The sequence below is a fragment of the Lissotriton helveticus genome, chromosome 2_2, assembly GCF_964261635.1.
Source record: "Lissotriton helveticus chromosome 2_2, aLisHel1.1, whole genome shotgun sequence".
In the NCBI taxonomy this organism is placed as follows: Eukaryota; Metazoa; Chordata; class Amphibia; order Caudata; family Salamandridae; genus Lissotriton; species Lissotriton helveticus.
The window spans coordinates 193,818,449-193,842,393 of NC_136060.1; the positions used below are offsets into that span (position 1 = coordinate 193,818,449).

Here is a 23,945-nt window from a genome sequence, read left to right on the forward strand (position 1 = left end):
TTGAGCTAGTGGAAGTAGTTCAAAGTGGCTCTCAGACGATGGTCCCAAAGAGTGGTCCAAAGAGGTGCTTAGAAGATGCTATTGGGTGTGATAAGGTCCAGTTCTCTATGGCCCTATCTATCAATCATCTGCATACATTGGTGATGCCTTTCGAACCCCAGTGGCGGCTTGCACAGGTAACGCTGTGGGGTGGAGAGACGGGGCAGGGCGGAGTTGGTTGTGGGTAGTGGAGTTTGACATTCTACAGGAAAGTTGAGTGCAAATAAATAAATAAATAAAAGCACTTACTTTGCGCTCGCAGCATCGCTGACTCAGCGATGCTGCGAGGGCAAAGTAAGTGCTTTTATTTATGTATTTATTTGCACTCCACTTTCCCGTTGAATGTGAAACTCCACTACCCCCCCACTCAGCCCGCCCCGTTTCTCCACGCCATAGCTTTACCTGTGCGAGCTGCCACTGCGTACCTCTGAAGAGGGCAGGTACATAGTTGTCCATCCAGTTAGTACTAATATTGCACAGCTTCGAAAATAAACACGCTGTTAAAGCATAGGATATTATTGTTCATCATGTTGCTAACCTTCCCCAGTACCCTAGCACTTGCGTGATCTATCAATCCATATTCCAGTTATTATACCCCAGGGCACTGACTCTCACTTCCCGACTTTCTCGACTTTCTGTCCTGTGATTGCAAACGCACACTTTTTCCTAATGTGTTGTCAGTCCAGTATTATGGAGATACATTTGTTGTTTATTGTGGTAGACAAAACTGGGCCAATGCATCTGAGCAGAGAGGAGCGTGTTGAAAGGCAGTGCTGGTGTCAAAAGACATAACCACGGTGAGTCTGATGTGCAGTTGTCTCCCTCATTCATTTTCCACGATCTACCTACCCCTCTTGGGAGTCAGTCTATGGTCATAAATACAGGGGCTCAATGCCAATGGCAGGATACACTTCCCATGGACGTATTTCCCTTTAAGTAAAATGATTCAACATCACAAAGGAAGCAAGCATACACTAGAGTGCACGAGACCTGCCACCCTCAGAAAAAAAAAATACTGAGTCTTTCTACCTTTACATACATAAAACCGAGGCACCAGGGATACACAAGCACTCCATCGAACAAACAAGATTCCCACGGGAAACCCCACCTACTTCAGCTTTTCAGGGAGCAAGGGAGGCCACACAGACCTTTAGACAATGGGCACTCCACGAGACACAGCTGCAGATTACATCACTCACACTGACTCATCTTCCCACAATCAGTCTGTCTCGAGAAGCAAGGTGAGACCACAAGTTAATGTTTATGTGCCCCCTCTGTAGACACTATAGCTGTCGCTGCCAACTAAGGAAATGTAAATGCAATCTCTTCTAGACTTCACCTAGGAATAAAAGAATAATGTTCATTCTGATCTGAACTAGCTATGGAAAGTAGTGAGTACGAGTGTATTTGTGTGACATGGAGGCGTTTGACCCTTGAGGTTGTTTAATACTGTCTGATGACAAAGTAACAAACAGAGGGAAGCTCTGTTATGTGACTGGCCCTGCCAATATATTCTTGGCGCTCACAAGTTCCCACTGAGTCCATTTATAGCTGAATAATGCCAGGCATGTAAACTGAGGTCTATCTGCCTTCTCGCAGAGAGTGGATCTGGGCTGGGATATAAGCAACTGGTTATCATCCGCCTCTGATAGGAATCTCTCCCCAACACTGGCCTGGGTTACAGGACATTGCATCCAGCACAGCCTGAAGTCCACTGTATGCAACATGCCACTGTTACTTATTAAGCGAATGGCAATTGTACATACATAATTCAAGAAATGATGTAAAGCGAAAACAAACACAATTAAAAATGTGACTTCTGCATTGATTTATGGGATGGGATGTATGTGTGTATGCACTGGTGCTTACAAAGTGCGAACCTATCTGGAAAACAGCAAGGAATGATTATAATTGAGGATTGGGTAGAGAGAGAGAGATTCGGGTTAGGGTTCATGATCAGGATTAGAGCGGGAGTTTTGAAGGGTGGATGAGTTTCTTGGCCAGTGCAATTTTAGATGTGGGCTTTGGTGTTTAAAGAGGGGGCAGGACGTGTTTTTTGGAGAAATGACTTCTCAGATCTTTTCTGAACTGCAAGAGGGACATGGCAAGCCTGATGAGTGGAGTAATTCCAGATCCTTCGTGGTTTGCTAAAGAAATAGTGTTTTCATGACTGCAAGCGCAGCAATGCCATGGCTCTTTCGTGTGGGAAGGCCTCCCGAGAAGCTGATCTTTTCCTGTAGGTAAGTCAGAGCATTGGCAATGCCACTACTATAGGCAGGGAAGAACCTATGCAATTCAGCCTTTGTCCTGTTACAATAGGAACAGCCAGGCCTGAACTTCTAGGCCAGTTCCTCCTTGAACACCCCTGAGTGTAATGGCATAGGCAAGCTACAAAATGATGGAGAGGCCTAGAGTAATTGTCAAGGGCTGGACTCTGAAATGGGCTTCTTGAATGCCCAAGAAAAAGGCCAGCGTCCTCGATACCAGTGAGATACGGATTCGCAGAGGGGCCTGATAGAGGTAAGTGGCACACCGAGTTTCATCTCCACAATCCCTTGAAAGGCTTGGGTGCAGGGGGCTTTTGCACTAGGCTTAAGAGTGTGGGATAGTGCACCGCTTTATCCAATTTGTGAAAAGTTTTCTGTGCAACCAGGGTATCGTTCCCCACCTGGAACGTGCTTAATGAACCTTGTAGCAACGATACTAGGATAGTATGGTTGTCACCCTGAGCACAAGTTTTTTGCTGAAGCTTCAGCTAGTTATTAATGATGATAAATGTTCAACAAAAAAGGTTTCCCACAATGGTTGTTGCTGGCACTGTTAAATGCCAGGCTTTACAAATACTCGTTTTTTGTAACCTGTATGTTGACTTGACCATGTTCATATTTCCCTACCGGTGATTAAAAAGTGGATCCGATGATAGGTTACTGGTGACCAATTTCTTCCTAGTTTCGTTTTCAGTTTTGTTTTTTCTCTTTATGCACTGCTTGGTGTCTCCTTGAGACAGCAGAAGTGAATTATTTGAGGTCCTGATGAATGCCCCGACACTCAGCTGAGGGTTTCAGTGAGGGCAGAAACATGTTGACCATAGGATAACACATCATCAGGGTTAGAAGATTACTTCCCTGCGTATTCACCTATTTTTAATCCTGACCCATACAGACAACAATAAAGCATAACGTCTGCTTCGGAGTCAGTTTTAATCACATTGTTTACACTTTTCTGTTTGCACCACAGCACTTGTTTCTCTGCTACCCTTACCAAATGATTGACTGCATATGGTTACAACATAACATACTAAAACATCCAAAGAGTTCCTCCCAGTTAGAATGGCGGTTGTAGACCACACCGGGACCTGCCGTTACGGTGTGAGGAGAATCCCTATGATGAAGCATGCCACCTCTGGTGGGTGAGGGATTTTGTCCTACTAAAGGAATACTTTGCCGACAACTTAGGCTGTCATCGCACCCCACCTACGGGACATTATCAACACCTCATTCGACACCGCCACCTTCCCCGAGAGCTGGAAGCACGCCGAACTCAGCGCGCTACTCAAGAAACCTACAGCAGACCCCACCGAACTCAAGAACTACCGCCCCATCTCTCTACTCCCGTTTCCAGCCAAAGTCATCGAGAAGACCGTCAACAAACAGCTGGCCGCCTTCCTCGAGACGAACGGATCCCTCGACCCATCGCAGTCCGGATTCCGCGCCAACCACAGCACCGAGACCGCCCTCATCGCCGCCACCGACGACATCCGAGCCCTGATGGACAACGGAGAAACAGCTTCAAAACTTCTCCAAAAATATATGTGAAAGGTGTCGAGACTCTGTAAAACAGTTCAAGTTAGGCAGAAAATCCCACAAAAAAGAAACAAGGTAATTGGCAACTTTGTAGCTCTTGATTGAAGATTAAGATTAATAATAAAGAAATTAGCATGGCACAACATTCCTTTTGACACACAAAGAAGAAAAGAGCCAAGCAACAACTACAGGTGTAGATTTGAGAAGCAAATACGACGGACCATTCAAAAATTCAACAAAAATAATTCCGCTGGGGAAAAGAACGTAATGAAAAATACAGGAGAAAATGAGTTGCAACATATCTTCCTCTTGTGACTGTCTATATATGATTGAAACACAAACTTTATCTGATTCGAACACAAACTGACATCACTGGAAAAGGTTCTACTTCCACCTGGATTCAGTACCTCACATAAAGTCTGATGGTGACACCACCATCTTGGGATGGGCTACTTCGAAGGCTGGCCCACTCTCCTTTCCAGAAAGTCATGGCGTTCTTTTGCTAAATGATGAAGCACTTGTTTGACATCCTCCATTTTGTCCTGGACTCCACATTCCTGCCAATGCCCTTCATGCCTGGAGCTCCGGCATCCTGCGAAACACGCAACTAAGAAAGACATTGAGAGTGGAGATTCTAGACAGGGCTGGTCACTGTGAATACTCAGCCATGTGATGAGAAGCGGGCCCCGGAACACTCAGGCAGACAGTGTGAGAAACGCTTCTTCCCATTTTATATGTGCAAAATGTTCGGTAACTTTTGGACACTGCTTTTGGTACAGATGTAACAGTGATTACCATTGGCTCAGATTAATTCAGAGATTCCACATCACCTTTTGTGCTGTGAAGTGATCATACTTCTCAGCACCACCAATTAAACAATCTGCAGATTTAATGACATTTCTAAGGTTGCAATGCCAATGGAGAGCTTAGGAAAATTTGTACTAAAGGCATGGACCATTGAACAACCATTCTGCCGTGGACAACATGAATTTTGCACTGCATTTGAATAGAATGGCGAGTGGTAAAAGGTTACCCCTGGGTAAATGTCCTGGATTTGATTGCTACACAGCCTTATTCTGCAAACTCTGCTGCAATTATGACTTCTAACAGAGCACTGTACGGTTCACGGAACAGCTGCAAAAGTCACACTGGTATTAATACAAAAGAAGATAACAGACAAGACCCCTTGTTAACAAAAAAAACTAAAGGACAAGGACGCTAATCAACATTGATTGTAAAATGATTCTGAAGCTATTAACAGGTAGACTAGATTCCGTTTTAATAAAAATCAGATTTGTAGCACCAATACTGAAAAAAAAGAAAAAAAATAGGTATTTGAGTGACAGTACCAGAAGGTTTGGCCACGTGACAGGAATAGTGAAATTGATTAACTCTGTAATCACAACTTTGAAAATGGATGCATGCATTCCATAAAGTTTCCTGACTTTTTCTCCATTCAGGCCTTTTTCAATTTTTTTATTTGGTGAAGATAAAAATTATACTCATCCCATGTGAAAATCCATCTGCTGGAGTTAGCTTTAATGGCACACTATTGCAATCCTTTCACCAAGGCAAAGGGCAAGACAAGGCTTCCCTTTATCACCTGCCTTTTATTCTAGCATTTGTACCACTTCCAGCACTCACCTTCAGCAATAAAAATATCATGTACATCAGATTTGAGTCAGGCACATAAAGAGTGATGGCCTAGGTTGATGCTGTTTTGTTATTTACGACAAAAACATACTTTTTATTTAGATCATTTTGTGATTAAGCTGAGTGTTACACCTGTAAGCCATATGGTGGCCTTCGCCCCCAACCTTTTGGCAGCCTCTTCCATTTTCTGACTGCGTTTTTGCTGATATTAGGACTCTGTGCACTTTACCACTGCTAACTTGGGCTAAAGTGCTTGTGCTCTCTCCCCTAAGCATGGTAACATTGGTTCATCTTCAATATGAACATTTCATTTACTAAGAAGTCCCTAGTTAAGTGGTACCCCCTGTACCCAGGGCCTATAAATTAAATGCCACTCGTGGTCCTGCATCACTGATTGTGCCAAGCACTTCAGTGACCCTTTAACCATGTCTCAGGCACTGAAGAGCCTGTGTGTGCAGTTTACACTGCCATGTCAACCTGGTAAAATAAAACTTTTGCTAATCACAAAACTTCAATTTTTTACATGTAAGTCACACCTAAGGTTGACCTCGAACAACCCAGGTGGCAGGGTGCACTATATTTTGTACTTTTAAGTTTTACGTGTCCTGGTAGTGGAAATCTTTCAAAGTAGTTTTTGACTATCTCCCCCATGGGATAATGTTGGGATTACCTTATTACATTTTATAAGTGTAATTTCTGATTGGAAGAGATAAAACCTCCAAGTCTGATATCTGTGAAGTCCTAATTTAAAATCCTAACTTATGATGATGTCAGATTTTAAATTACAATTCTGAAAATGTCACTTTTAGAAAGTTGCCATTCTCCTACTTTAGCCATTTGGTGTCTGCTGCCTGTCTCTGATCACATGTCTGGGGTGAGTGACAGCTGGGCTTTGGTATTCCCCCTAGACAGCCACACACAATGCAAGCTTAGGTGTGACTTGATGGGTCATCCTGGCAGGAACGGAGGGAGCAGCTGGATCCAGCCTCACCCACATCTGAATAAGCTGTGTCCTGTCCACACACAAAGGGCTGCATATCCTCTCATAGTGAGTCTGGAGCGAGGGCATGAAGGGCAGGATCTCTGTACACTTAAAATGCTTGTCTTTGAAGTCTCCCCCACTTCAAAGGCCCAACTGGGTTTAAGTACTGGACCTCTGAAACAACTACTTCAGGACACTTCTGGACCTGTGATGACGCTGCCAGGAATAAGGAATACTGTGCTACTGAAAGGACTGACAATCAGCTAGACTGCTGTTTTGCCGAACTCCTGTCTTTCTGTGCTGACCTGCTGCCCTCTTGTCTGGGTGAGGGGACTGGACCTGCATCACTTGAACCCAGAGTGGTTCCAAGGGCTAGCTGCCTGGCCTCCTGTTCTGAAGTCTCAGGGACATAAAAGGCTTGCAACACACCTGCTTCTGGACCTAGACTCTGTCATTTGTCGCTCTACCCTGCCAAACGGTGCCACCCCAATACTGGACCCTTGAAAGTGGGCCTAAGGTGCTTCTCCAGTAGAGCCGACACATCCTCTGCTGAGCGACGCCTTTTCGAGCAGAACCTACGCATCTCCTCGGCTGAGCGGTGCATCTTCACTGCTCATCGGCACTGACGCATCGTCTCCACTACTCCTCGCATCCTCGACACCGACCTTCGCATCCCAAGCCCATTCAACAAGATCCTCAACCTCAATGCATCAGGACCTTGCACCGCAGCCTCGTTGCATCCCGGAACCGATGCATTTCTTCTGCTGTGTGCCACATCTTTGACACTGAGCCAGATAAACACTCCACAACCAGTGTTTAAGGAACTTTGGTTCAGTGGGTCTAACAGTTTCCCTGTAGCCTGCCCATGCTCCATCGCAGTCGGCCTGAACCTTTGACTTTGTCTCAGTCCTGCACGGCCAGGTATCCCAAATAGCGCTTTTTGCTTCTTGGTGCTATTTAACTAAAAAAAGTTTTAAATTAAATATTTCAAATTCTACTTACTGGTTTTTTTTTTGCTGCAGTCTTGTTTATTAAATTAAGCTCTATTTTTCTAACCAAGTGTGGAATCATTTTCTGTGGTGTTTTCACACTTTTACTGTTTGAAGTGTTGCACAAATACTTTACACATTGCCTCTAAAGTTAAGCCTGGCTGCTCTGTGCCAAGCTGCCAGAGGGTTAAATTACGTTTTTTTCTGCCTCTTACCCTGACTAGGCTTGTGGTTATTGCTTTACTGGGGCTTATACCCCAGTCAACCAGTAACCCAATTTCTAACACTGAAGTTTTGGGCTATAATATAATTAGAGCCAAGTCAGAGTGTAGGAGAGTAGGATCTGCTCTAATGGATAACCTCACTTTTTGCTCATGTTTCACTGTTTTTTGACTGAAGTCTGGCTGGGACCTTGTTATCCAGGGCCCCAGCCTAGCTGCTTCCTCACTAAATTGATTGCAAGTACTTTAGGTACACTCCAGTCTGGTTACTGGGGTACCCTTGTGAGTTCCTAGTATATGGTACACCAGGTACTAAGGGCATAGGTACTCCAGAGGCCTACCAGGGGCTGCACCCTCGAAGCCTTCCAAAATGATACCACAGGACTGCTACTGCAGCCTGGGTAAGGTAGTGCATTCACCCCTTACTTAGATCTAGGTTACCTATATCTACCTTAAATCACATCACATAGAAACCCATCAGTCACCCCTATGGCAGGCCTTATCAATCCTGAAGGCAGGGTGCTTGGTTTTGTGTGAGAGGGTGCCCATGCATGAGCAGGGCCCCTCTTCAGCCTTTGGAACCTATTCTCTGGGGCGATTCTGTGATGCGGCCAGACCATCACAGGTCTACTATATCGGCCTCCTCACTCCATGCCTCACTTCTCTTCCATCCTGAGTGAACAGCTTTCCGCGCTATTAACTACACACTCTGACTTCGCCATTTTCGGCGACCTAAATTATTGGTTTAACGACCCCAATGCTGGCCCTCACGCCATCGAGCTATTCGAGACTCTTGAGAATCTGAACCTCACCCAGCATGTCTCTCACCCCACCCACATTAAGGGCCATATTTTAGACCAGATTTGGTCCTGTAATCTGGCCCTGTCTCCACCAGTCACTCTTCCTTGTACCTGGTCTGACCACTACTTGGTGGATACTACCATTACAGTTAGTGGCCAAACTTCTACCCCTTTAATGGCCGGGGGACAATCACGGAAATGGAACACCTACGATGCCCAGGGCTTTCTCTCTGCCCTCGCCGCATCCTGCCCCGACCCTCTTCCGTCCAGTAATATCGATCACCTGGAACAAGAAATCGGCTCCTGGCTGGAGTCGGCCAGCGACCAGTTTGCCCCCTTGGTTACCTTCCCTCGTACTAGGCACCGGTACGCTCACAGGTGGTTTTCCGACGATCTCAAGACCTTGAAATTAAAAACACGTCAATCAGAACGTATTTGGAGGCACGACTACTCTGAGCCTGCCAGACAGGTCTACCTGATCACTCGTAATAATTACAAATCCGCTATTAGGTCAGCAAAAATGGAACACTTCTCCAGCAGGATTGTGTCAGCCACTAATAAATCCAAGGAAGTGTTTAGAGTTCTAAACGAGCTAACCACGGATGACATATCACTCCCAGCTCAGACTCCTACCCAGGACACTTGTGATACTCTGAACTCCTTTTTCCTGGAAAAAGTCATCAAAATTAAAAACTCTATCCCTCCCCCCACCCAGCTTCCCCCTCTTGATCCCTCCCTTGATAATTCGTCGACTTTCACTACCTTTCCTGTTATAGACACGACTTCCTTAGTGGAACTTGCCACCCGTGTGAAATCAGGCTCTCCCAATGACTGCTGCCCTCCCTCTGTGCTGCGCAGTGTCTGCCTCAATCTACCAGACAACATTTTACACTTGCTCAATAGTTCACTTACTAGTGGCAGTGTCCCCACCTCTTTTAAGGAGGCCATCTTGGTGCCCCTTCTTAAGAAGCCTGATGCAGACCCCATTGAGCCATCAAACTACCGCCCTATTTCCCTCCTTCCCTACCTTTCTAAAATCCTGGAGGCTCATGTCACCCGCAGCTTATCAAACTTTGTCGAATCCTCCCAGTACCTTGAGCCCAATCAGGCGGGCTTCCGACCCGCCCACTCGACTGAGGCGGTTATCTTAGCAGTTCTCGATATACTCAGGCACAACGCTGATATCGGGAACCCCCAAGCCCTTGTCCTCTTGGATCTGTCTGCTGCGTTCAACACGGTGGATCATAACATCCTTCTCCACCGTGTCGAACAGGCCGGCATCCGAGGCGTGGCACTTGATTGGGTCAGGTCCTTTCTCACTGGTAGAACACAGGCAGTCCGCTTGGGTCCTTTTATGGCAAAAAAATCTCCCACGGCCTGCGGAGTCCCCCAGGGCTCCTCTCTTTCCCCGCTCCTATTTAATTTGTATCTCCGGCCACTGATTCAATCCCTCCTCAAATGGGACATCACAACCTTTAATTATGCTGATGATTTGCAGCTTGTTTTTTCACTCAATTCCCCTCTGGCCATCAACACGTTCCATGCTGTAATGACTCACATACAACTCTGGATGGACCAGAACCAATTAAAACTCAACCCAGGAAAAACTGAGCTTCTCCTTCCCGGCCTCAGCCATATCCACTGGGGCCCTCAGTTCTGGCCGTCGGAGCTTGGTTCCCCCCCCACCCCAGCTAAAACAATAAAAAGTCTGGGCGTAATTATTGACACCGAACTTACCCTCAAAGCCCAAGTCGGAGCGGTAATTTCATCATGCATGTTCCAGCTTCGAAGGATCCGCAAAGTTCGTCACTTCCTCCCCCCTGCGGCACTCACCCAATCTGTTACTTCACTGGTACTTTCACGTCTTGATTTTTCAAACTCTATTTATCACGGCCTTCCACTTTATCTGCTAAATCGCCTCCAGGTCGTCCAAAACCAGGCAGCTCGCCTGATCCATGGACTACCCCGTTGGCAATCCGCTAAACCTCTGCTTCATAGCCTCCACTGGCTCCCTGTGAATCAAAGGGTCGCCTTTAAGGTGGCTTGCCTTACTTTCAAATGTCTTCACTGCCCTAGTCCTGGGTTTCTCAAGTCCCTCATCCGCCCCTACCGCCCTACACGTAATCTACGTTCCGCCCGTAATGACCTACTAATCACCCCAAAAAATAAAACCAAGAAATTCGGTGGCCGCCGTTTCTCTTATTTAGCCCCCACTCTCTGGAATTCCCTCCCCCTGTCCATCAAATCCTCCCTCTCTCTTCTCTCCTTCAGGAAACTCTTAAAGACCCATCTGTTCCCATCCTTGTGTTAGGTTCTGTGTATTTCTGTCTCCTTCACCTGTCTAGCAGCGCCAGGAAGCTTCGGCGTCAGTGCGCTTTACAAATAGCACCTAACATAACATAACATAACATATACTCTTAAGTGCATTATAACCTCGCGGTAAATGCTAACTTTGGAATGGCTGCATGGAAACATGATGTGTTTGGTGTCAAACACTTTGGAATCCTAACCCCGCCAGTCCTGGCGGTGGGGGTAGAATTCCACCATTCTAGAGGGAGAGACATGTTCACACCAGTATACCCGGTACCAGTTTAAAAGAGCCCTGGCATCACAAAATGACTTTAAAATAATATTTATAAAAAAAAGCAATAAGTGAGAAATGTATCTTATATAAAAAAGTAATAAAAATTACATATGTGAAAAAGTACATGTTGTCACCATGTGTTGAAAAACTATTTTTGAAAGCATAAAAATTGTTATCTTCAAAACTATCTAGGTCATGAGGGAATATTTCTTGTAGACATATTTGTGTTCCTCTCTTTCCCTGACCTTAAAAGTATATTTAGAGGGGGTCACATTTCTATGTTGAGCAGGGCCCCTCTTCAGCCTTTGGAACCTATTCTCTGGGGCTATTCTGTGATGCGGCCAGACCATATACTCTTAAGTGCATTATAACCTCGTGGAATGGCTGCATGGAAACATGATGTGTTTGGTGTCAAACACTTTGGAATCCTAACCCCGCCAGTCCTGGCGGTGGGGGTAGAATTCCACCCTTCTAGAGGGAGAGACATGTTCACACCAGTATACCCGGTACCAGTTTAAAAGAGCCCTGGCATCACAAAATGGATGCTGCAGTCACAGACACAAGCCTGGCCTCCTGCTGCTTAACAAAACTCCAGCAGAGGAGGCCTGGTCAATAGGTTTCCTGTCACAGGGAGGTGTAACCACCTCCCAGACAGGCTTTAGTGTATTGGGGCTGGGTGGGTGCACTCTGAGAGTGCTTTGAAGTCTGCACTGGGGGCACATTTGGTGTCCCTGTGCATAGCCCAGTTCAAAACGGTTGCTGGGTTACCAACCCCTGCTCTGGCGTGAAACTGGACAAAGGAAATGGGTGTAGCCACCCCTCTTTCCAAACCCTCCCATAGGTGGGTCCCCAGAGTAAGTCCAACACCCCTTCCTTGGGTATAAGAAAGGAACCCCTAGCTACAGGACGTTAGATGACACCTGGACGAAACTCTGCTACAGATATCCTGGAACTTTGACGATCTACACGACTAGATGACTGAAGAATCTCCCTTGGAGTACAGGAGTTATGTCCCTACTTGGCAGGCACCAAAGACGCATCTGACCGGTCTTCATCTCCGAAGCTCCCGCTGGATGCCGAAGACTTTGCAGCCCAGGAGGTAGATTTCCAGATTTCTCAGAGGCCGACCCGAGTCCCCAGCATAGCTAAGACCCGCAGCCCTCGTGAATGGCGTGGAACCAGAACTCCTGGACACAGTGCACATTTGCAAGTGTATCAGCTTCTTGACGTCCCTTGAGGCTGTGCATTGGGTTACTTGTAGCCCAGATCCCAAGCACCTTTTGCACTGAAGATTGTGGGCCTACACTCCATGAGTGTTCCGTGAGCCTGCTCTTTGCATTTCAGCTGGAGGTACCTTCGCGATCCCTGGTCTGTTGACTAGTGGATCCCTACGAAGGCAACTTTAACTTTCGATGGGTTTCCCTGGTTGCTCGAGACGTGCCCTGACTCTCCACCACTTGGTGAGTCCCTCGGACCTTGCTGGTCCGCACCGAAGCATTTCTTCACTTTCGGCATGGGTTGCTGTTGTCAAGACTTGTTGGGTCCACTCTAGTCACTGATGCTGCAGCACTCGACATCCTTCGTGGGACAGCTCAAATCCAGCTCCTGCTTGTCGGCGATGCCTCCTAGTGGCTGCATAGTCAAGCTTCAACTCTTCAACCTGAAATCACCCGACATCGGTGGGCATTCGACTATCGTGCCCCTGGTCACTGGCAAGTGATCCAGACTCTGTACCCTCTGATTTCAAGTGAAATTCAAAAAGTTAGGTCTTTCATCATCTGATTTATGCTGGAACTGCATGGAAGCAAGAGATGATCTCACACACATAGGGCATGATTACGATGTCGGTTGGACCGGCACTGTTTCAGTGGAGGAACCGCCGGACCTAGGTTGGCGGTTTCGCATACCGAATAACTATCGAAAACTCCAATTTCTCAATGGGAGCTTGTGTGGCCGGCAGAAACCGCTCGCAGCACAAGCTCCCATTGAGAAATGGGAGTTTGTGAACATGCCTGCCTGACGGTGTCTGCCACACAGTACAGGAATCTTCAGGGGGCACCATAGACCCCCCCCGGGCCCAAATGTGGAGAGCCAGGAGGGAAGGGGGCCCTTAGGACCCCAATGTCAAAATTTCGACAACCTTTCCATGTCAGAAAGACCTGCATGTAAAGGCTGTCGGAAACCGACATCATATTCCAAACGGTGGAAACGCCGTCCTTAAGGGATTACGAGGAGTTTCCGACCATGGAGCCCATTGGAAAGCATTGGTTGGTCCCTCTAACTGCTACCTCCGACCACAAGTATCCTAATGGGTCGGTTGGACTGCAGCAGTAGGTGCGATTCAGACTGCAACCGACAAGCTATTGGTATTGGTCCAAACTGCATCATTATGAGGCTAATGTTTGAAAGTATGTATGTGATGGCCATGTGGCTGAAAACCAACATTTGCATACAGGATATTGCTAAAGTCAAGTTAATGTTAAGTACAGTGGTTGTCTCCTTTGAGGTAAACAAATGTAATGAGATTCAATATGCAAATCTTGCTGACTTAAGGCTAATGGATATGTTACATTAAGAAGAAACTATTCCTTTATTACCAGAAAATCCCCCAGTAAAACATCAAATCACACAAGATGGACATAGCCAAGTTTCACACATAGTGAAGATAACATTGCCTTGAGATATCTTACTCAACAAAACACCTACGTGAGATAAATTAAGTTGTAATCTGCAGAAGATAAACCGTCTTTAAAACCCACTTTCCTAAGTTGCAAACTATATTCGAGATGCTCACCCCCTGTAGAGCCTGAGAGGTCTAAGAAATTTAGGGTCCCTTTTCATCAAGAATAGTGTGATACCCTCAGTCCATAGCGCTATACATAAATAACATGTTTTCTTTCTTTATGTTTATTTATTTATTTTGCTTTGTGTTCATAATGTATTCCTTCTGGTTTAGGAATAGACAGAGTGATAGGATGACTACTTCTCACGTTTTTAGAAGTATTTTTTATATATCATATCCAAGCAAAACGCTTCCATAGATGTATGTTTTACCTCCTAGCCTTACGATGATTTATGAGTCATCAGGAACAGTTCTATAATGTATGGTATTGTTCTGATATTTTTATTTTAATACTTAAAGCCTTCCGACCAAATATTCTCTGATGAAAAAACGAGTTATTCACATTTCTGTATTTCTGTAAATATTTGATCATATCAATTACAATTAAAAAATCTCAAAATAATTGGTGTAACCTAGTATAGCATGATTATATTATAGCTGAAATTGTGTTCTTTTTGTTGCTAAGGGAAGAAATGGATAACAACAATATTTTTGTATGTGCCTATTTGAGGATGTAATAAAAAAAAAAAAAATTCGAAAATAAATATTAATCACACCTGATTAGAGATTAAGGTAAAATATATACACTTATATTTGTACTATTTACTGAAACATCATGGATCAGTATTGTAGCAAAATTCTGCAATGTGTTACATTTCCTTATCTCTATAACATTTTCTGGTGCCATCCGGAAAAAAGAACCACGTCGTCCGAAAGAACACATTAGCCAGAACAATGAGCACACATCCAAAACAGGCCAGCTCACAGCAGCACCGCACTCTTCATTAACCAATATGCCTACCAAGAGAACAAATCACATGCTTAACAAGCAACCACCCAACATCCCACAATGAGACTGATTAAAAGGTGTACTGTTGACTCCAACCAGACGCCCTAGTCTGAGTTACCTCGAACACGTACATTAAGCCGGGCAATACACAGACCAAACTTTAGCTGGCATATACCTTAGTTGTCAAAGATCTCTGGCAGCACGCACCAAACACACATACAGCGAAAAATGTATAGGAAAGATTATAATCACACCCAAGCTACTGAAAAAGTCTGGTCTTTGTCGGACTCCTCAAGACAATAGTGTGAAGGTACCAGAACTGAAGAGCGCAGTAACACCATAACAAAGGCAGTACAGCGCTGCCAATCTCTGGTAAAATAAAATATATGCCAATAATTAGGGTTAGTAAACATGCCATGTAATTAAAACTTGTACAAAGAACAGGAGCAAGGACCCATCAACCGTGTTGGGATTGGGGTAGAGAGTATGAGAAAAAACATATAATATCCCAACCGGTATAATTCAAAGGCAATTAGGTAAGACATGCATACAACATTATCATAAGGAAGTAAGGAGACTCTATTGAATTACTACATGTGCTCATGGCATCATGTTTAATGTGGAGGCACAAAATTAAAGGAGAACAGAAAAAATAAAATTGGCAGTTGTGACAGCACTGCAATGTACGAGTAAAATAAATATTAACAACCCAAATTGTACTTGGTGCTCATAATGTGTGAGTGAGAAAACACGGTAGCGACGCAAGTGACAATCTAATCAGCGAGGACGGCGCAAAGTGACTTGTGCAAAATATATACAGTGAATAATTGGCAATAAGTAGTTCCAAATATCTTGAAAGGAATGTTCATAAATGAATTGTTGCTGTTTGATCATGAACCATTTGGTAGGAGGCGCCTATGTTTGCGCTGAACGGTCGACGGCGTTTCGATCCACTTTAATCGGGATCATCATCAGGACTGGGTTGGACGCAGTGCGTAAAACTATAGAAATTCAAAGTATGCCGGAGCTGGGACAACGGAGTACCACGGAGGGGAATCCAGAGCTAGCGGTAGTCTAGTCATCTAGGTGGGGGTCCGATGAGTAGAATAAGAGGCCAATCCGGGGATAAATCAGCGGGACTGGGAGCAGGTACGTGGATCCGATCCGTCAGTTATCGGACTCTCAAGAATAGATCTCGGTACGAACACGTAGGGGAGTGTTCTGGCCGGTCTTGTCTTGGGTAACGCAATTAATTAAAACTGGCAAAGCACACAACTGATCTTACTTTCAAAAACAAATCTATTCGTATTTGAACAAATTTCAACATTTAGCATTTACACTTTATTAAATGTATACCTCAATCTACCATACAGAATAGCTTCTTACACAAAGTCATACAATGGCCAAACAAATAACTAAGGCTTCATGAATTTGCCACCTATTACATCTGTATAAATGTATCAGAAGAATGAGTATACAAAAGGCAGGCTGCCCTGGCTACTTGTGGTTCAGTTGTAATGGGCACATAAATATTTGGAGCTGGTAATCTGATGTGAGAATTTGGCGAATGATATTGGAGAGTAAAATAGACTAGAGGCGATCAGAAGCCAAACAGTCCATGGTGAAGGCATTTGTGGCAATGGATGGTTGATAAACATGGCTGTGGGTTTCTATGTTACATTAGCCAACAGTAGACCCTGGGAACATCAAGGGGGGGATATGATTGGGTATTCATCTAGAATGCCATAATTGCATGCATTAGGCACAGGTTGGAAGATCCAGTCACCTAACTCTAAGGTAACTGGCTCCAAAATCTCAAAAAACACAAACTATGTGACAACTAATTGAATGATCGCAACTATATTTCTTAAAAACCGGTAGGGTTACTTCTGTCATGCTCACATTTGGGCCTTGAAAACTGATTATTTCCTGTAGAAAAGCTATTTTGAATAGTGTGTAAATCCAGTCATTTTCAGTACACCAATGCACACAAATAAAAATAACTCTGACCTCCAGGGTAACAACCTCATGGTCTGAAGGTAATCGAAACAGAACGTGCAAATTCACAGTATAAAAAATATATAAGTATGAAAGTTACAAAAGACTTCAGTTTATTCATGCTCGCTGAACTAAAAGTAATCAGAAATTAAGATGAGCCAGGCTCTCATGAAATGGAGAAAGCACAGTGGAATTCTACAGTACCTTGGCTTGATCTGCAGCTCTAAAAACATAGCAGATGCTCTGCTGCCTTTGAAGGACCTCATCCCTTATCAAGGAGGCAAAGTAGCTGGGATCCTGGCTGTTGTGGATTAATTTCTGGACACATTGTGGCTTGTGCTCGAAAAGGCTGCTGCAGATCAGCGGATCCCATTGTCTGCTCATCCCGCAGTCTAGCTCACCACGCAGCAGAGTTTTGGACACATAGAGTCGGATTTTGGTGTGATCAAGTATGTTCGTACGTCGAATTTCTGCAACAATCCATGGCAGCATCTGTGTTGTTGTTAGAGGATGGACAGGCAAAAACCCAACCAGTTCCAGTTTGAAGTCTGCCTCATTAGCCCAGCATCCAGTGGACAGCTCTGAGACACGAAACGACAATGGGTCCATCTTCTCAGGAATAACGAGGGTAAACTTCTTGAATTCTGCAAATACATGAATTTAAAACAGTAAACAATATATAATTTCTTTATCTGAGCAACAGTATTTCTGTATATTTTTATAAACAATTGTTAAAACGTAGAGGATTGACTTTTAAGGAAGTGGAAAAAAAATAGAGAAAAAAGAAGCTCAATCTCATAGCAACATAATGGAAAGAAAATGTATTTTAATTCTGAAGTATAAGCAGATACATTCTTATATCAGCAGTTTCTTTCATGAGTTCATAAAATCAGTAAAAAGATACAACTGAAAGAAATTAGAAGTATTTCTGGAAACTAGCAAATCTGCCTCCTAAAAAATAAAATCACCAGCGTTTGTCACATCACTTCCATAAGTGACAAGAAAGCAGTGAAGAAAGTATATAATTAGAGAGAGAGAAAGGCAGAATCCTGAGAGTAGAAAGCTGGTGAGGCAGTAGAAGAACTGTAACCAAAAACCATGACAAACTAACAATGGTGGTCTCTCAAAAAAGTACATCCTCCGAAACATTTCCTCACCTTGTGCCATTTTTATGGTCTGGGTTGACAGCGCATCTGTCGCCAGAAAGTTATGTGAGCATCACTAGAGGGGCATTGGGTCTGCCCATATGTTGGAAGTCAGGAGTACATGTTTTGATTGGGCACAAGTTGTGAACTTCCACAAAAAAAGTGCTTGTCCTTCAAGCAGCTGCGATCATTTTGCTTATTTATCCAGCTTAGCTCTGGCCTGAAAGTGTACCAAGCCTATCAACCTATAACAATATTATTCTACAATTCTTTGCCTCCACACAAATACATAATAATTCCCATGCTATTTATTTGTAATGCTTCACATTACCTGCCATGCTTCATCGCGAAGAAACAAAGGCTGAGAGCTTGCGCATACACTGGGCTGTGCCCAAACTACAGAACACAGTACGGCCGTAGCAAAATCCTGCTCTGAGCTCACAGCAAGACTGGGGGAGGCTGAAGGAAGGATTTCTGCTATAGAAGATGACATTTCCACCTGTAAGGCCGATGTCGCTGCCCTACACTCAGGCCGCGAAGATGTGAACTGGAAATTTGCCGATATGGAAAATAGGGCAAGGAGAAACAATCTCCGCATTCTTGGGGTCCCCGAAGGTTTGGAGGGGAAAGACATCCGCCAATTTGTCATTGATTTATGTTCAGAGGCATTTCCTGATCTAGAAGAATGGAACTGGGAGCGTGAGCTCCAAAGGGTACACAGATTCCCTTTCAAAACACGGGGTGGTACGGTCGATAAACGAAGGGCAATTCTTATCTGCCTTAATTATTTTTTATTACGGGAAAAGTTGTATGATCTTGCTCGCCCTAACCGTAAAAGAAAGGCTAAAGGCTGTGAGTTCTTTGTACGCCCTGACTACTGTCAGACTACCGTTCAAACAAGATGGCATCTCCGCCAGCTTATCTCCCCTTTTCAAGGAAAGGGGGCACAAGCCTACTTACTTAATCCCTCAAAGCTAAAAGTTATCTTTAAGGATAAAACGTCATTCTTTTCGTCAGAGATAAAGGCAAAGGAGTTTTTAGAGACTCTTTAACGATGCAAACTCTAGGGATTGGGAGGTGGTTATTGACCAGGGTTATTGCCAATTTTCTCTAAGTAAGATGTTCCTCCGCATGTCTAGGGGGGGAATTTCTTCCTGCTTTTGAAAAAAGGGCTTTCTTTTTTTCCTTTAGGCAGAAAGGGTTGGGGAGTCTTGGGAGGGCACGTAATCCCATCTCTCCATCACATATAGGGACTGCTCAGTCCCTTTGCTTCACATGGGTGGGACGGGGGTTTCGGGGGGTAGGAGGGTGGGTGTGTAGGGCGGGGGGGCTGTTGGTGGTCGGGGGCAAGGAACAAAAGAAAAGAGTGAAAACCAGATAATGGAACAGGGGTATTGTATTCAGCTAAAATTTACTAAGCAGCTTATGGAGAAAAGCAACTCTAGAGTATATTATAATGTTACAATGTGTGTATACAAATCTGTAGTCGCCTCAATTTGTTTGTTGAACCTTTTATGTTTAAAAAATGGGTAAATTCACAATCTGTTCTTGGAATCGAACGTGTGTGGGCTAAATAATAGGAAGAAAAGAGGTGTTATGGCACAAATCCTGAAAACCATGGCGGTAGAGTTAGTGTGTATCCAGGAGACTCACATTGCCTGGAACAACAGGGGCTGGCTGAGGGAGCTGGGCTATGAAATATTATCTTGTCAATGTCAGGGATCCACGACTAGAGGGGTTGCTGTCTTAAAGAAATACAGGTGGGGTGAGTGTAAACGCACGAAAGCAGACCAGCAAGGCCGGTGGGTGATTATTGAGCTTAGTGTTGAAAGTTTCCACGGAAAGATATGCTCATTATATGGCTCCAATCTGGACGATCCAGATATGATTAATGATATTAGCATTGAGCTCGCCTCATGGCCTTCCCCCTTTATCCTTTGTGGGGATTTTAATTTACACTTAAGCGAAGATTTTGATATACGTAATAACATCCGCTACGAAGGTAAAAAACACAAGGGGGCCGATTAGGATGGAGGATTTTCCGCCTCCTCCGGGCCGGCGGAAGCCACCTCCGGCCCGGAGGAGGCGGAAAATCCTCTGCAGAGTCACCAAAGACCCACCACCGCATTACGATGGCTGGTGGGTCTTGGTTTCTGTCCGCTGCTTTTCCGCCGCGGTCGGATTACAACCGCGGCGGAAAAGCTCTCATTTGGCTGGCAGTGTCTATCAGACACCGCCAGCCAAATTAGGATGCATTTGTAAACATGCTTTTCCGCTGCGGTTATTCTGCCGTGGAAAAGCATGTGTACTTTTGATTTTGGGGGCCCGTTGCGGGCCCCCAGGGTGTAGGCGGGTGGGGGGTGCACATGGGGGGTACCTATGGTACCCCCCAGTATTTACATGCACAAAGCGGCAGGCACAGCGCGGTGCCTGCCGCTTTGTGCATGTAAATGTTAAACATGCACTTTTAACATTGCGGCGGGTGCTGCTTGAAGCAGCACCCGCCGCAATGTTAAATATCCAGGATGTGACCGCCAGGGTGGCGGTCTCATCCTAATTTGCACGGAGGGACCGCCGCAGCCCATGCGGACGGTCCCTCCACCTCTGGGATGGCGGACGGACTTGCGTCCGTCCGCCATCCTAATCGGCCCCAAGGTCTTTAAAGCAGTTAAGAGCATCACTAAGGAGTATGGGTTGGTGGATGCCTGGTGGTTTAAGAACCCGCGCCTTTCTGGCTGCACGTATTATTCAGCTCCACATCAGAAATATGTTCTAATTGATTATTTCTTTGCTCCTATGGAATTCTTAACTAATGCCAAAATCAACATATTCACTAAGATTATATCTGACCACAATCCTATCATATTGGAATTAAAAACAGAAACTCAGACTCAATCTGATAGGAAGCCATGGACATTTGAGCGACAGCTTTTGGTAGATCAGATGTACTTAGAACATATGAATAAGTGGATTCCTGAGTTTTTTGCTTTTTATGTTGGTTCTGCCCCAGTCAGAATAGTGTGGGATGCGCTTAAAGCCGGTGTCTGTGGGGAGACGCTTAGCTTCTCCATCAACAAGCAGCGCAAAACAGGTGAGGAACAAGATAAGGAGCAGAGTAAACTTCGTGCTCTAGAGATTGAGCTGATGGCAACATGTAGTTCCAGTCAGGAATTTGAACAGAAAGGTGTGGCTCTTGCTATTCAAAAAATGAAGGTCTATCAAAGCTTTGCTAGTAAATTAGCTGCCCAGGTTGCAGTACATCGTGCAAATCTGTATGAGGTGGGGGAAAATTCGGGACGGCCATTAGCCAAAAGGCTAAGGTAGAGGGAAGTTGCAAGGAGAGTGGAATCTATTCAGGATTCACAGGGATTAATACATACTGACCTTGCTAAGATTTTGGAAACTTTTAGTCAATTTTATAAAGAGCTATACTCATACGATGTGGATCCTGAAGCGGCAAATAACTTCAAAGAAGTTTTGGGGTAGCAGAATTTTCTAAACTTACTATGAACCAGAGGGAAGACTTAGAAGCTGAGTTTACTTTAGAAGAACTCGAGGTAGCAATCTTATCACTAGCAACAGGAAAGGCAGTCGGCCCGACGGGATTCCACTAGAATTTTTTCGCACCTTTTTCTGGAAACTGAAAAAACAACTTTTAGAGGTATGCCAGGTTACACAAAAGGGTTCACCACCGACCTCTTGGCAGAAATCAATCATTACGGTCTTTTTAAAAAAAGATAAGCCCCCTCTTTCACCTGCCTCATACAGGCCGATTTCATTAATAAATGCCGATAGCAAGTTCTACTCTAAAATCATTGCTACCCGGATTTCCCATATCATTAACACCTTGGTATCGCCATTACAACATGGTTTCATACCTGGCAGGGATACGACTGATCATGTGCGTCGTATTATTGCTTTGATGGCTTGGGCTGAAGCTACTAAGACTCCTATTGGCATTACCCTGTTGGATGCCGAGAAGGCATTCGACAGGGTGGCCTGGCCTTATTTGTGGCAGACCCTATCTTTGAAAGGATTTGGACCCGTGATGCTTCACGCTATAAAAACCTTATATGATTCACCAGTAGCATCAATACGTCTAGGGGGTAGAGAGTCTAAACCTTTTGCAATTTTACGTGGCACTAAACAAGGTTATCCGAGTTCTTCATTATTATTTGCTTTATACATTAATTTTTTTTTTTAACAAAACTCAATCAAGCGGTTAATATCACACCTGTGACTGTTAGTAATGTTGAATATAGGTCCCTAGCCTATGCAGATAATATTGTGGTCGTAACAACTAACCTACCTCCTGCTCTCGTTACAATTGAAGACCTAGCATCACAATTTGGCTCTTTCTCGGGTTATAAGCTCAACCTAACAAAGACCCAGATTCTGTATGTAGGGGGCCCACCCCCGATCGATATTATTACAGTGCCAGAAGCAACGTATTTAGGAATCAAGCTCACCTCACCGGTTACCAAGATCCCCGAAATTAATTGTAACCCAGTTTTAGATAAGGTTAAAACTACTTTGGAGCGACTAGATCATCTTCACTCATCTCTTTATGGGAGAGCCAATGTCCTAAAGATCTTGGTTCTCCCCAAATTTTTGTATATATTTAGAACAATTCCACTGGAGTTTACACCTATTACCTTTAAGCGGCTGGAAGGTATCTCAGCTAGATTTTTATGGGGCTATAAACGGCACAGACGTGCATATAAAAAAATGGTTCTCCCTAAAGATAGAGGTGGCTGGGGTGTTCCATACTTTTTATTTAACTATTGGGCTGCAGCATTGCGGTTTATCTACCCTCTAGTGGTCGGGGAAAAGGCTAGATCAGTAACATACCAGAACCCCTCGATATATAAGTTCGGGATAGGCGAAGAGGCTAATAGTTGCTTTTTAAAAATTATCGAACCAGCTTACTCCATTTGGAGACGAGTTAAGAAATATTTAGGATTACCCAACATAAATTAGTATACCCCTTTTGATGCATCGGGTATTTTTCCTATTATTTTCAGGGATCACACCACAATGCTTTGGCGCCAGAAAGGGATCACCTGCTTAGGGCACCTATTGTCGGACTCACATTTTCTATCTTTTGTAGATCTACAACTAAAATATGGTATACCGCGGCATGACTTTTAAAAAATATTTGCAAATTCGCAGCTTCTATAATACGTTAGGGCGAAACAATATGCAGCTTAGTAAACTTCCATTAATCGAGGGGCTGGGAAGATAAATTCCGATTGGCTTTCATTATACAAACTTAATAAATTTACTTCCAGATGACTTGGAGCTTCGGCAGAATAAATGGCAGGAAAATCTGAGTGTAATGGGTATTGATCTAAACACTTCTATCATTTTGGCAAACGAGGTTTTGATCTCTGGCAGGATGAGGGCACAACACTATATGGCTCTTTATGACTTGTATTACTCGCCAAGAAAAGTGTTTAAATGGAGTACGGGAGCTGGAGCAAAGTGTAGCAGATGTGGCCTATTTGCAGCAGATGCACTACACATGTTTTATTCTTGCCCAAAATCACAGAGCTGCTAACACCAACTCAAGGATTCCTGACAGAGATAACGGGTTCACCCATCTGTATCACAGGTGAGCTGGTAATGCTAGGTCTGGAATCCAATAACCAAGATAGATCTAAATCTAAGACATCTTTTCTTTTTATTTGTATGGCCATTTTGCGTGTCTGTATAATTTATTTATTTAGGAATTTTATAAAGCGCCTGGTTTACGCGCACCGGCGTGTCCCCGCGCTGAGAGAGAGAAATGAGGTGGCCAGACATGGAGATTACATCAGTGCTGACCGGAAAAGATGTGTTTTGAGAGCTCTGCGGAACTTTGCCTCAGAAGATTCGAGACGCAGCTCCATCGGAAGCATATTCCAGCTCTTGGCTGCGAGTAGCCTGAAGGATCTGCCCCCCATTCGGGCTTTGTGAATTTTGGGGACTACTAATAGCCCGGTGCCATAGGATCTGAGCCTACGTCCTGGTCTATAGGGAGAGATAAGGCATTGTAGGGGGTAGGGCGCTTTGCCCTCGATGATGCGATGACACATGCATAGTGCTTTAACCAGGGAG

The 23,945-nt window shown here is 44.5% G+C and overlaps 1 protein-coding gene across 2 annotated transcripts in view; it reads right to left on the reverse strand.

The window, feature by feature from the left end:
* The window catches only part of TBC1D1 (TBC1 domain family member 1), a 990,385-nt gene extending 973,046 nt beyond the window's left edge, over window positions 1-17,339 (reverse strand). For both annotated transcript variants that reach the window (XM_078678347.1, XM_078678346.1), the window contains exon 1: window positions 16,906-17,339. In XM_078678347.1, the coding sequence (XP_078534473.1) occupies window positions 16,906-17,310 (405 nt within the window). In that variant the 5' untranslated portion in view covers window positions 17,311-17,339. The remainder of the gene's footprint in view (window positions 1-16,905) is intronic.
* Window positions 17,340-23,945: the final 6,606 nt, after the last annotated feature.